Genomic DNA, 14716 nt, shown 5'->3' with positions numbered 1-14716 from the left:
TCTGCCGGAGTTGATTGTTTTCGGCCCTTTCACAGTGAAGATCTACATGAGGCCAGTGTAAAACTGTAGTAGAGTCAGACCAAAGAGTGATCCTTCTGATGGGTAAGGTGAGCTCGGTGCGGAGGATGCCTGATAGTTGAGCACCTGTGAGTGCTGCACTCAGCTCTAGCCCTGGCATGAACAACTGCTTCTTTGGTGCCACACGGGACCTGGCGAAGACACAGGAGACATGAACTTCCTTCTGAGCATCTTTTGTTCTTAAGTAAGCAACAGATCCATAAGCCCTCTCTGATGCATCACAGAACATGTGCAGATCTCTGCTGGATTCCCCGCCAGATGAAATGCAGGACTGGTTTGTCGGCCGGCAGGAGGCGTATCTGGTGAAACATACCTTTAATATCACCACTCACTGTGACTGGATACTGCCGAAACCGGATGAGGACTCCTAGTAGTGATGAGCCTAAAGCTGGTCCAGGGAGGAGGAGGCTATTAAGAGACCTTCCTTCATACTGGAACGAGCAGTTGAAGACAATCCTGTCTTTGTTGTTGTGCCGCACCATGTAGTGAGGTATAAACCAGGATTCTGGGGTTGATGTTGCTGCCTCGGGTGTCACCTCTGCTACATACCCCATCTTCTCTAGTTTCTGCATCTCCTGACAATAGACCTGGGCACACTGTGGGTCTTTTCCGTGCTGCGAAGACTTGGCAACACTGCTGCCATTGGAGCACAAACGGTGACAGAGTCGGCTCGGCGCAGCAGGGGTGTAGCATATCTTTGGATCCCATCAACATTGACCCTGACAGTAGAAGTCTGAAGCAGATTTAAGGCTTTCTGATCTTGCTTTGATCGGGTTACCTGCTTCTCTCTCACTTGTAGCTGTTGAGCTTCTCTAGCTTGAGTTTGAAGTCTCTGACACTCATGGTCAATTTGTTGATCCTCCTCTATATGCTGCTTTAATTCCTCCAGCTCCATTTCCTTCACCCTCTCTTCAAGCTGGGCTGTTTCTAACTCTGATAAAATATTAGAGGTGAATCGGCTCATAGATGAGCAAGATGACCGTGTGGATCTGGGGATGGAGCTTCTATGAGATGAGGAGTGTTTTCAGCTATGTGAGCTCTGGGTGGTGTGGATTTGTCCCTCTGGAGGGAGAGTTGCAACCACATAGTCACTCAGGTAAGCAGGAGGGTGTCGCTCTCTCTGTGAAGCAGGTTTGGGTGGAGGCTTAGTCTGGACATCTGCTAGGATCCATACCTTGATTGTTACTCTAACATCCGGCTCGAAGGACCATAAAAAGGAGAGTATGGGTTGTCTCCAGGAGTGTGGTGATTTAGAGTGGCAATGTGTAAGTGAGTTCCTGTTAAAGAACTAGGATGCAGATGTCCTGTTAATGGCTGATTTATTTTACTGTGGTCTTTTGGCATCTACGCACAGCAGCAAACCAAGGAGATACACGGTGATTAAGAACTGATAATCATCCACTGGAGAGAACACTCAGAACAGTTTATATATTAGATAACAGCTTGTAAAACAAAACGTTTAGGTATCAATGCTGGAATTTCAAGCGGTGCGACCTTTAGTCCATCTTTTTTACTCTCAATGGATATGTTGGGCATCAGAAGTGTCCATGGTCACCGAGACTAATGTTGTCATTCTCGGGTTAAGCATCGATTTCCCTCTGACGGTGACTGAAACACACACAAAACAGATCATTTACTTTATTATGACACAAGTTTTTGTATCTGTGATCTTCTCTGAGCTCTTACCAAGGGTTCCTCCCGCCGTGGTGGTCTGAAAAGGAAAATACAAAGTGGTCCGAAGATGATATTTATTGTTCCAATTATGGCCATGAGCCGGGTGAAGCCGATAGATGCCATTAGAGGACCTGCGATAGCTGGACCTGCAGACAAGGATGGATGGATTTCATAAAGATTCTCTACTTTCTGTCACCATCTAAACACAGATGTAGCCTCAACACACTGTATGAACTCCTGCATCATCTACAAACAGAGCCTTTTGTTCCATAATGATGAGAAACGCTTACCCACACAGAATCCGACAGAAACTGCAAAATCAGCAATGGCATAAACCGTCCCGTACACCGGCACATACCTCAGGTCAACCAAGAAACCCATGAGAGGCATTATTGCAGTGTCCACTATGCCTATAGTAGAAACCAGATAATCATTGATTATGTCAACCAGCAAGCAGAGTATTGATTTAATGTCAAGTATTAGGCAGGACTTACCCAGTGAAAGGCCAATAAATGCATTGAGAGCCATCACATGATAGATGTTTGTGGAAAACCCAAACTGAAAGAGAGCACAGTGGACAGGGATCATGGATGAACAGGTTCCTGCTGGGTAATATGATTACATTATTACATTCTACCTCCGAAAATTCCAATTAAACACTCAAACACATCGTAAAAGGTGATCGGTACTCCACCAAAACAAAATCAATATTTGATTTTGGGATTACAGTAACTGATGAATGGAGAATTAGATGCATTTTCACAGTGTTTAGCTGTTATGTAACAGAGTGTGACTGTTTGCTTTGTTCACAAGACTCACACAGATAGCTGTTATTCCTGCCAGGATCATTCCAGCACAAGCACTGAGCCAACTGTGGGAGAAGAGACACCATTTTTTCTGTTATCGCTCGGGGGCATCGCATGTTTACACAAAGTATATGAGTCAGTGTTTACATGATGTACCTCACACTGTATTTCTGCGACAGGTAACCAAAGACGTTGGCTGCAATAAGGTAGGATACACTGTCTGGCAAGAAGACAACACCTGACAGAAGATCTTTGTGTGTTTAATTGTGCCATCGCAACAGACATAAAACACACACACACACACACAATGAATTCATGAAGGTATGAGCACAGCTGAGCTTTGTCTTGAATACCTAGCAGCCATTTGGTAGCACACATGGTCTTCATCATCCAGATAGGAAGTGTGGCTTCTAATGTGGCAGTAATCAATGTGGTCCAACATACAGCTCCTGAAATTCAGTTATTATTATCATCATTTTAAAAGAATAACACAATACTGTTTAGTAAAAAATATTTAAAATACCAGCAGAAATGAGGATATATGGATCCTGCAGGAGAGTCAGGAGGGAAGTCCCCTTTTTAGTCTATGATGAAATAAACAGTAAAAATTGTAAATAAAAAAAGTGAAAATAATGTCACATAGTCTGAATTCCAACATATTTTACAAAACAAATTGCAGCCTATCAGGATGTAAGGGTCACACAAAGCATTACGTTGTCATAGCTTACCTCTGTTTGTACCAATCGTGGCTGAAAAATGTAGAAATGCAAACCTGTGTGTGGAGAAAAAAGACGTTAAGCCAGACACGTGCTGCATGCTTTCACTTTTAAAGGAAGATGTAGTTGTTTTATTGCATGGTTGTACCTCCGCACAACCCAGTGAGCACGGCCAGAACCAGGAATGGGGCCATCTTCCCCACAAACTGGTACATCACACTCCCAAAAGGAGCACCCACTGCAGGATATAGAGAGGAATAAAGGTTACAGCCAAACAGAACAGAAGGGAAAAAAACTTGTTTGTTACATATATGTATTCCATGCAGGGGTCTGTGTATGCACCTATCAGGGCTAACGCCAAACCAGTGAAAGAGACCCTCATCGCCCGCCCTCTCTGCTCGTCGTCTGTGAACACGTCAGCCAGCATACTCATTCCTACAAGAGATTTTTATTAAAATGTCTGACCATCACACATTCTCATACATGTTTATGTTGCTCAGACTTGCATAAGTGTTAAAACTTGCAGTTCATGCTGCAGCCTGTAGGGGGCTGGCTCCAAAAGTGAGTCAATCCCCATAGACTTGCATGTTAAAATGTCCAACTTTACAGCAGAAATAAACATGTTCTTGTCCTTATTTGGAGTTTTGGCTGATCACAGGACCAATACAACTGCAAAAACCTTACAACTATGTAAGGACGTAGGATGGGAATGGAGTCTATGGTTCTAGTCCCCCAGACAGAACATGCTGTTTTGTTTTCACCTACTGTTAAGGTTTGCAGAATATTTAAAACAGATTTTTGCTAAAGATTCCTGCAATCTTGTTAAAGTATATTATTGAACCTGTGTAAAATTTCGTATTACTTGATCTCACCTGCCACTGACAAGCAGGATCCACCCACACCTTGCAGTGATCTGGCCAGCAGTAGTAAGATGTAGGTAGATGAAAAGGCAAATACTTCCAAAAAAGAAGGACATGGAGGTTTAGCTAACACAGGTATTATATCTGTGCGTGCTGCACACAGCTGAACACTTACAGGTGGCTGACAGGAAGATTATGCAGAAACCAGCACATATTAGGATGTGGTATCCAACTCTGCACAGTAAGCAGAACATTTATTTAGGAAGCGGACACGTGTCTGTTTTTGAGCATAACAATAAAAACAGATAAATACCTGTCAGTGAGTGGCCCAGTGAAAGGGTTAAAGATGAGCTGTACGGTGGACTTGGAGGCTAACAACAGTCCTACTTTGATGTTCACAGCGTCTGGCTGAAGACCTGCTTCGGAGCAGTTTGAGCCAGAGGACTTCTGGGTGGGTGTGAAATGATGGTCGGAGTGAAGTGGGCGGTGGAGCGCAGGGGCGAACGTGGAGCTCGCCACCCCTGATGTGTTAATGAGAGGAGCTCTGCCTGTGGAGTCAGTGCTGTTTCCAGGCAAGATGGTAACCTGCTCCTGGGTGTACAGGATGCTTGGAAGGATTGGCACTGTTAACCAAAGAACGCACACAAAACAATCAAGGTGTGTTTTTAATTTCACAGAATTTCTTTCCTATTAGTTCAGAGAGGTGGATACCATGGTGTCCTGAACCTACCAACCACTGACAGCAGCATATGGTCCAGGAAAAAAGCATTGAAGACAGTGATAAGAACCATCTTCTTCAGCTGGGTTTCCTCTCTCAGCCAGGTCAGCAGGTCTAAGAGACACAGCAGACCTTCTACAAGTCAAGGCTAATAATAATTGGAGCACATAACATCTCTATGTAAATCTAAATATTATGTACATACAATAGCTCAAACTCACCCATATTATTAGTTCTCACAGAGAGCAGAGCTCAGGTGGGATCAGCATGAACGATGTCTCCCAGCAAAGACACAAAAAAACAGGATTTACGAAGGGCTGAGCCTCATCCTGTTTCACAGGCATAGAAAAAATAACATTTACTTTTGGTGCCAGTGCAGTTGGTAATATCTTGATCAAGCTACAAACCAAATAATAGCAGCAAAAGTTCCACCGTGATGGGACGGCACAGGGCCGTGCGTAAGCACCCATTTCACTTCATCTGATTTGATAAAATGTGTTCACGATAGCATCTATTGTTCTAAACAGGAGGGTTATTAAAGAGTTAAACACTTCTGGTATCATTAGAAGTGAGTGAAAGGTTTGCTATATTTCCACTCTTGTCGTAACATACAGAGTTAACAGCCAGGTGGTCGAACCCCTTGGCACTAGACAGGGCGACTCCCCAAAGCTGATAGCACAGCATGTGTTAGTCAAGATTCCCCAAATGATGTTATCTAAGAATAGAAAACTGTGGTGGGAAAATACAGACTCATATTTTTTGTCTTGCTTTATTTGAGTCAACCTGACTGTGAATGTGTAGAGATAGATAAGAAGTGTACCTGGAAGACACTCATGGAAGGTTATTGTTTGCAGCCACAATGTCTCACATTATGCCCGGTGGAAGTTGAAGGACACTTTTATGATATTAAAGATGTACCCGCCTCCTGCTCGGTGGAGAACCACTGAGAGCTGTGTCAGACCTGTGCGTGATTAATTGTGCGTAATTTTTGCCGAAAAAGCCTAATTTTACATTTACATTTTTGTTAATATGATTTTAAAATTTTTCATAGGTCAATAATACACTGTGGGCAAATTTTACCCCCTTTCGTGTTGTTCGGGACAAAAAGCACTCAAGCACTCAAGAAAGACTGTTGTCTTTGACAGTAGATCACATATGTGGTCTGGTGTTATGAAGGTTCTGTCTGCAAGTGTTACGTTGTGTTACGTTGTGTACAAAGTTTGTATAGGTGTATACAAAAATCATGTGAAGGGAACTGGCCAAGTAAGGAGATGGGATCACCTGTGTCTCCTATTATGGCCAACCTCTACATGGAAGATGTGGAAAGAAGAGCCCTGAGTTCCTTTCCTGGAACCACCCCCACCCAATGGTTCAGATATGTGGATGACACCTGGGTCAAAATCAAGACCAATGAAGTGGAACGGTTCACAGAACACATCAATGCAGTGGATAACAACATCAAGTTCACTCAGAAGGACACCAGTGACAACAATCTGGTCCTCTTGGACTGCACAGTACACATTGGGGAGGACAGGAGCCTCAACGTGGAAGTGTACATAAAACCCACACACGGACCAGTACCTGCTGTTTGATTCACACCACCAGGACCCTGCAGCACAGAGCACAAACTGTACCAACCAGCTCAGAGCGGAAGAAGAAGGAGCAACACCACATCAGGAAGGCCCTGCAAACCTGTGGCTACCCGAAGTGGGCACTCATCAAAGCCACAAAAACAAGACCCCCCAACAACAAGAAGAAGGACAACAACCGGCGGAGAAAGAACATCTCCATTCCATATGTGTCAGAAGTATCAGAAAAACTCTGCAGGATCTTCAACAACCATGACATCCCGGTCCATTTCAAACCGATGACAACACTGAAATAGAGACTGGTTTGCACATACTCACAGCAAGAACAAAGGGCTGCAACCAGTCCCCTCCGGCAGTTTCATAGGCGTTAGCCAGTCGTTAAGATACACCTGACACAGGCAGCCAGATCATCACAGGTAATTATGGAAACATTTAGTGCTATTGTTTGTAAGTTTTTACCCAGACCCACCCACTGAGGTCCTCCACCACATATAAACCAAGTTTATTAGACCAACCTGACAACCCAGGGTCGAGGCCAGGAGGCAGAGTCGCTGTCCTACACACCTCTCTGCTGCTTCTGGAGGACTGCCGCCCTCAGTTAGAAACACATTAAACACAAATACACATAGAAACACTAAGCTTAATAATGTTATTGAAGTGGTGACGGTCACACGTCCTCCCACAGTTCATCAAGCACACAAGTTAAGATATATTAATCATAATAACCTCATAAAAATACACACTAACACACACAAACACATAGAACAAGGTAACAGAACACTCAGGTGTGGATTGTTTAACATACGATCCCTACACTCTAAGTCGCTCTTAGTTAATGATCTAATTATTGATCATCACACTGATATACTTTGTCTCACTGAGACTTGGTTACAGGGTGAAGAATATGTTGCTTTAAATGAATCAACTCCGTCCTGTTATATTAACTGTCATGTTCCTAGAGTTACAGGTCGCGGAGGAGGAGTGGCAGCAATCTACCGCTCCAGTCTTCAGATGAATCCTAAACCTAAGTCTACTCATACTTCTTTTGAGAGTCTCACTCTCAGCCTGTCTCACGGAAGCTGGAAGAAGTCAGAATTTGTTTTACTCGTCGTAGTGTATCGTCCACCTGCTGCTGCTTATTCAGAGTTCCTGCTGGAGTTTTCAGACTTCTTATCAAGTTTAGTGCTTAGCACAGATAAAGTCATTATAGTGGGTGACTTTAACATTCATATGGACGTCGACTCTGACAGTCTGAAGATTGCCTTCAACTCACTCTTGGATTCAGTTGGGTTCTCTCAGTTAGTAAATGAACCCGCACACTGCCACAGTCACACCCTCGACCTGGTTCTCACCTACGGCCTGGAAGCTGAGAACCTGCTAGTGTGGTCTCAAAATCCTGTTCTTTCAGATCACTCATTAATAACTTTTGACTTCTCTCTTTCAGACCTACCAGCACCTAAGGAAAAGGTCTACTACAGCAGATGTCTGTCTGAAGACGCCGTAAAGCAGTTTAGGACAGCAATCCTACCAGTACTCCCCACAGTCCCAAGTACTGATGGGGGTACCAACTTAAATGTTACTCCTGCAGAGCTGGACTGCTTTGTCAACAACACTGCAGACACACTACACTCAGTCTTAAACAGGATTGCTCCACTGAAGAAGAAGAAAACTACAAACCAGAAGAGGCTAGCTCCGTGGTACAACTCAAACATCCGATCACTGAAACGGATTACACGTAGGATGGAGAGGATGTGGCAGTCCTCTAAATCAGATGACTCCCGGAGGATCTGGAGAGACAGTCTGCTGACGTATAAGAAGGCCCTTCGTAAAGCCAGGACAGCCTACTATTCATCACTAATAGAAGAAAACAAGAACAACCCGCGCTTTCTCTTTAACGCCGTGGCCAGGCTGACAAAGAGCCACAGCTCTGTGGAGCCTCGCATTCCTGCAGCTCTTAGTAGTGAAGACTTCATGAGCTTCTTCACCGATAAAATCACCACTATTAGAGGACAAATCAACCACAATCTCTCTGTGACCGCTGAGGATACACCGCCACTTCTGGAAACGGATCCTGATCTAACTCTGGACTGCTTCGTGCCCATCGGCCTCCCTGAGCTGACCACCAGCATCAGCAAGTCTAAACCTACTACCTGTCTTCTGGATCCGATCCCTTCACAGCTCCTCAAAGATGCTATTCCTCTGATCGGAGACTCTATATTAGGACAGATCAACTTGTCTCTGGAAACAGGATATGTACCACAGGCTTTTAAAACTGCTGTGATCATTCCGATACTTAAAAAACCTTCACTGGACCCGGACGTCCTAGGAAACTACAGACCGATCTCCAACCTCACCTTTATCTCCAAACTACTCGAAAGAGCTGTTGTAAGTCAGCTAAACGACCACCTGTGTAGTAACAGTCTGTTCGATGCTTTCCAGTCTGGTTTCAGAGCCCATCACAGCACAGAAACAGCACTGCTTAAAGTCACCAATGACCTCCTCATGGCATCGGACCGGGGTCTCGTCTCTGTACTCGTTCTACTGGATCTCAGTGCTGCCTTCGACACCGTAGACCATCGCATCCTGCTACACAGATTGGAACACGAGATCAGGATTACAGGAACAGCACTGCGCTGGTTTAAATCATATTTATCTGACAGATTTCATTTTGTTCACACTAACGATGTGTCTTCCACAGGTACAAGGGTTAACCACGGTGTTCCACAGGGTTCTGTGCTCGGACCGATCCTGTTCACCCTCTACATGCTCCCTCTAGGAAACATCATCCAGAAGCACGGCATAAACTTTCATTGTTATGCTGATGATACCCAGCTGTATTTATCCATGAAGCCTGAAGAAACGGAGCCGCTAGTCAGACTACAGGCGTGTCTAAAGGACATAAAGGACTGGATGACCTCCAACTTTTTACTCGTCCACCTGCTGCTGCTTATTCAGAGTTCCTGCTGGAGTTTTCAGACTTCTTATCAAGTTTAGTGCTTAGCACAGATAAAGTCATTATAGTGGGTGACTTTAACATTCATATGGACGTCGACTCTGACAGTCTGAAGATTGCCTTCAACTCACTCTTGGATTCAGTTGGGTTCTCTCAGTTAGTAAATGAACCCGCACACTGCCACAGTCACACCCTCGACCTGGTTCTCACCTACGGCCTGGAAGCTGAGAACCTGCTAGTGTGGTCTCAAAATCCTGTTCTTTCAGATCACTCATTAATAACTTTTGACTTCTCTCTTTCAGACCTACCAGCACCTAAGGAAAAGGTCTACTACAGCAGATGTCTGTCTGAAGACGCCGTAAAGCAGTTTAGGACAGCAATCCTACCAGTACTCCCCACAGTCCCAAGTACTGATGGGGGTACCAACTTAAATGTTACTCCTGCAGAGCTGGACTGCTTTGTCAACAACACTGCAGACACACTACACTCAGTCTTAAACAGGATTGCTCCACTGAAGAAGAAGAAAACTACAAACCAGAAGAGGCTAGCTCCGTGGTACAACTCAAACATCCGATCACTGAAACGGATTACACGTAGGATGGAGAGGATGTGGCAGTCCTCTAAATCAGATGACTCCCGGAGGATCTGGAGAGACAGTCTGCTGACGTATAAGAAGGCCCTTCGTAAAGCCAGGACAGCCTACTATTCATCACTAATAGAAGAAAACAAGAACAACCCGCGCTTTCTCTTTAACGCCGTGGCCAGGCTGACAAAGAGCCACAGCTCTGTGGAGCCTCGCATTCCTGCAGCTCTTAGTAGTGAAGACTTCATGAGCTTCTTCACCGATAAAATCACCACTATTAGAGGACAAATCAACCACAATCTCTCTGTGACCGCTGAGGATACACCGCCACTTCTGGAAACGGATCCTGATCTAACTCTGGACTGCTTCGTGCCCATCGGCCTCCCTGAGCTGACCACCAGCATCAGCAAGTCTAAACCTACTACCTGTCTTCTGGATCCGATCCCTTCACAGCTCCTCAAAGATGCTATTCCTCTGATCGGAGACTCTATATTAGGACAGATCAACTTGTCTCTGGAAACAGGATATGTACCACAGGCTTTTAAAACTGCTGTGATCATTCCGATACTTAAAAAACCTTCACTGGACCCGGACGTCCTAGGAAACTACAGACCGATCTCCAACCTCACCTTTATCTCCAAACTACTCGAAAGAGCTGTTGTAAGTCAGCTAAACGACCACCTGTGTAGTAACAGTCTGTTCGATGCTTTCCAGTCTGGTTTCAGAGCCCATCACAGCACAGAAACAGCACTGCTTAAAGTCACCAATGACCTCCTCATGGCATCGGACCGGGGTCTCGTCTCTGTACTCGTTCTACTGGATCTCAGTGCTGCCTTCGACACCGTAGACCATCGCATCCTGCTACACAGATTGGAACACGAGATCAGGATTACAGGAACAGCACTGCGCTGGTTTAAATCATATTTATCTGACAGATTTCATTTTGTTCACACTAACGATGTGTCTTCCACAGGTACAAGGGTTAACCACGGTGTTCCACAGGGTTCTGTGCTCGGACCGATCCTGTTCACCCTCTACATGCTCCCTCTAGGAAACATCATCCAGAAGCACGGCATAAACTTTCATTGTTATGCTGATGATACCCAGCTGTATTTATCCATGAAGCCTGAAGAAACGGAGCCGCTAGTCAGACTACAGGCGTGTCTAAAGGACATAAAGGACTGGATGACCTCCAACTTTTTACTATTAAACTCGGACAAGACTGAGGTCATTGTTTTTGGACCGAAACATCTCAGAACTAGTTTATCAGATAATACTTTCTCCCTGGATGGAATTACTCTGGCCTCCAGTACGACTGTGAGGAACCTTGGAGTTATCTTTGATCAAGACATGTCGTTTGTCTCTCATATTAAGCAGGTCTCCAGGACCGCTTTCTTTCACCTGCGTAATATTACTAAGATCAGGAGCATCCTCTCTCAGAGTGATGCTGAAAAGCTCATCCATGCTTTTGTCACTTCAAGACTGGACTACTGCAACTCTTTATTGTCAGGATGTCCACATTACTCCATCAACAGTCTGCAGCTGATTCAGAACGCAGCAGCTAGAGTTCTGACAGGAAGCAGCCAAAGGGATCATGTCTCCTGTCCTAGCGTCTCTTCACTGGCTCCCAGTGGACTCAAGAATACACTTCAAGATCCTTCTTCTAACCTACAAGGCTCTTCATGGACTTGCTCCATTGTATCTGCAGGACCTGATTGTACCATATGTTCCTAATAGGACACTCAGATCTCTGAGTGCAGGTTTACTAGTAGTTCCTAGGATTCATAGAAGTAGAATGGGAGGACGAGCTTTCAGCTATCAGGCACCGCTATTATGGAACCAGTTACCAATCTGGGTCCGAGAGGCAGACACCGCCTCCACCTTTAAGACTAGACTTAAAACTTTTCTGTTTAGTAAGGCGTACAGTTAGCCTTAGACCTAGTGTGTAGCACAGCTATGCTGCTCTAGGCCTACGCTGTCAGGGGCACAAACATGATCCATTGAGCAGTTTCCCTCTCACCCTCTAACCTCTCCTTTTCTCTCCTTAGTCTGGCTCACACTGGTCTCAAGACCTGGATGATGACCTGCAGTCCGGCCCGTGAAGTCTCTCTTGCTCTACGTTGTCGGGGGGCACAAACACGATCCTCTGAACACCCTCTGACCTCTCCTCCACTCTCCTTAGTCTGGATCATACTGGGTAATATCGTCTCATAATCTGTGTTAACTGTCTTCCTTGTAGTTCTGTGCCTCGCTCTCGCTCTCTGTCTTTGCAGGTCTCAAGACCTGCATACTGACCTGCAGTCTCTCCTGTGCTCATCGACTTCACTAGCCCCTGCTGCTCATCCTTGCTATCAAATTACTATTCCTACTTATGGACCGACGATATATATAGATATCTATTGCAATATAATCACTGTTTCATCTTGCTGTCATGTTTGCTCTGTACTTTATCATGTTTGTATCATGTTTGCTCCTCTCTCTCTCTCTCTCTTTCTCCTTCATCCTCTCTCTCTCCTCTCTCTCTCTCCTTCATCCTCTCTCTCTCTCTCTCTCTCTCTCTCTCTCCCTCATCCTCTCTGACTAGCAGCAGGACTGGTTCCCCCTTAAGTTGACGGGTCCTGCTCAAGGTTTCTTCCTCTTAAAGGGAGTTTTTCCTTGCCACAGTGCTCTTAGGGGGGTTCCTGTGAAGCGCTTTGAGACAATGTCTGATTGTAATATGCGCTATATAAATAAAACTGAATTGAATTGAATTGAATTTCCCCACCAAACAGTTAGAACTGATGAAGCTGCTTGGACGAGCAGCAAAATGTCTTCAAGAAAACTCTACAAGTCCAGACGCCTTGCTTCAATCTTTTCTACGTATGATGACCTGGATGACTGAGAATCTTCATCAACATAAGAATTGAATATTCATTCAAGATTCAAGATTTAAGATTCAAGAGGAGAGTCTTTGTGGAATCTGTTTTAACCCACAGGCGTCATCATTATAGACTTTTTTGTCCATTTGGGTCATTTTTGCCTCTTTACCTGGCCACCGTTTTATCTGTGTTGGTGCATGTGGCACAATTGTTTATGAGGTGTTATAAATGTTTTTACATGAGAATTTTCTTCAGAATTGTAACGTGACTTGTGTTTTTACAACTTTTAAGTTTTTTTTAAATACATTTAAAAAAAAACTTAGTTGACCTAAGTTGATCTTCATAAGTAGTTTAAGTTTTTTAAAACTACTTATGAAGGTCAACTTAGGTCTGAGAATTTTCTGACTTTTTTCTTCAGAATTGTAACTAAAGCACAAATTCTGTCAAAAAAAACAGTTGCTTGAGCTACTCTGGTTCTCTTGATTCCTGCTCACGTTTCAGCAGGAAACCTGTCCTCTGACCGTTGGTTTATCATACTGTCTTTTTGTAGGGCCAGTTCCTAGGAAGAACACTGGGTATGTTCTTCGGCAACCTTTCTGAGCTTTTCATTTTCTTCTGTGAGCTGTTCACACTTTTCAATAAACTGTTGAGTCTCTCTTTGCTGCAGAGTCAGTGACTGACGTAAATGGTGTAAACTTTCCTGTGTTTTCTTTAATTCCAGCTTCTTTTCCTCCAACAGTTCGACCCTGGCCCTGCTCTCGGCCAGTTCGTTGCAGAGATCCTTGTTTTCAGCAGACAGGTCAGCAATGGCATTGCACTGAAATAACATCTCTGAATAAATTTCATTTTTATGTTTCTTGAGCTCTTCTAGTTCTTTCTGGAGGCTTTCTTTTGCTTCCTGCTCACGTTTCAGCTGATCTTCTAAGGAGGACCTGTCCTCTGACAGTTGGCTGATCTTACTGTCTTTTTTTTCCTGTAGGTCACTTCTCAGAGTGCAGACCTCATTGGCCAGCTCCTCACACTTGGAAGAAGACTGGGTATGTTGTTGATGAAGATTCTCAGTCAACCAGGTCATAATAGACAGAGAAGATTGAAGCAGGTTTTCATTGTCGCGCCTCTCTCGTTCTTTGCGCTCGTTCTTCTCACGCTTCTTCTGTTCTTTGCGCTCTCTCTTTTCGCGCCTCTCTTGTTTTTGTTTTTCTTTCTGCAGCTTCTTTTCTGCCTTTTTCAGCTTCTTTTTAGCCGTTTGCGGCCTCTCCTCCTCCTCCATGTCTTGAAGGCTCATTGGCTGCATTGTGTTGGTGCTCTGGTCCTTTAGTGTGGTGGTCATGGTGCTGACTTCCTTTTGTTCAGGCATCTCCGAGTGCTGCTGAATGTTGTTCTCTGCCTGACCAAACCAAATGCTTTCAGTTAATTCAGTGTAACAGTACTGAACTGCCCTGAGAAGTAGAGATAATGGATCTCTGTGTTGCTCTATGTTGTGTTCTATATTTGCCATTTTTACAGTGATGTATCAGTCTATACCTGAGGTGCAGTTATAAACCTCGAAAGGGCACTTTATGACATCATAGTGACTTCAAATGGCACTTTATGACATCATAGTGAATTCAAATGGCATTTTATGACATCATAGTGACTTCAAATGGCACTTTATGACATCATAGTGACATCACAATAAGTGCCATCATACAGTTAGGGATGTATTTAAGTACAAGGCCGCAGAGTAAACCTCAAAGGGCTTGAAGTTCTCTCCAAGGTAAGTGGTCAACGTTAGCTCTAGCTAGTTAGCCTGAGCTAACAGATGCAACGTCTCTGTATGTGGTGGTCCGTCCAGCTGCTGGTTCATCATGTTACTAGAACCGCCTCTTGTCTGAAAGTGTC

At 44.4% G+C, this 14716-nt stretch overlaps 1 protein-coding gene across 1 annotated transcript; it reads right to left on the bottom strand.

Annotated features, from left to right (window-relative positions):
* Window positions 1-2701: 2701 nt before the first annotated feature.
* On the bottom strand, window positions 2702-14192 carry LOC114439993 (synaptic vesicular amine transporter-like). The gene is made up of 8 exons (XM_028412212.1): window positions 13856-14192; window positions 4865-4966; window positions 4448-4757; window positions 4310-4368; window positions 4147-4230; window positions 3617-3709; window positions 3423-3512; window positions 2702-2778 (listed from the first exon to the last, which is right to left on the bottom strand). Exons 1-8 carry the CDS (start codon window positions 14190-14192, stop codon window positions 2702-2704), a joined length of 1152 nt encoding a protein of 383 aa, XP_028268013.1.
* Between the last annotated feature and the right edge of the window lie 524 nt (window positions 14193-14716).

Source organism: Parambassis ranga, chromosome 8 (genome assembly GCF_900634625.1).
Source record: "Parambassis ranga chromosome 8, fParRan2.1, whole genome shotgun sequence".
NCBI lineage: Eukaryota > Metazoa > Chordata > Actinopteri > Ambassidae > Parambassis > Parambassis ranga.
This window is presented reverse-complemented; position numbering and strand designations above follow the sequence as displayed.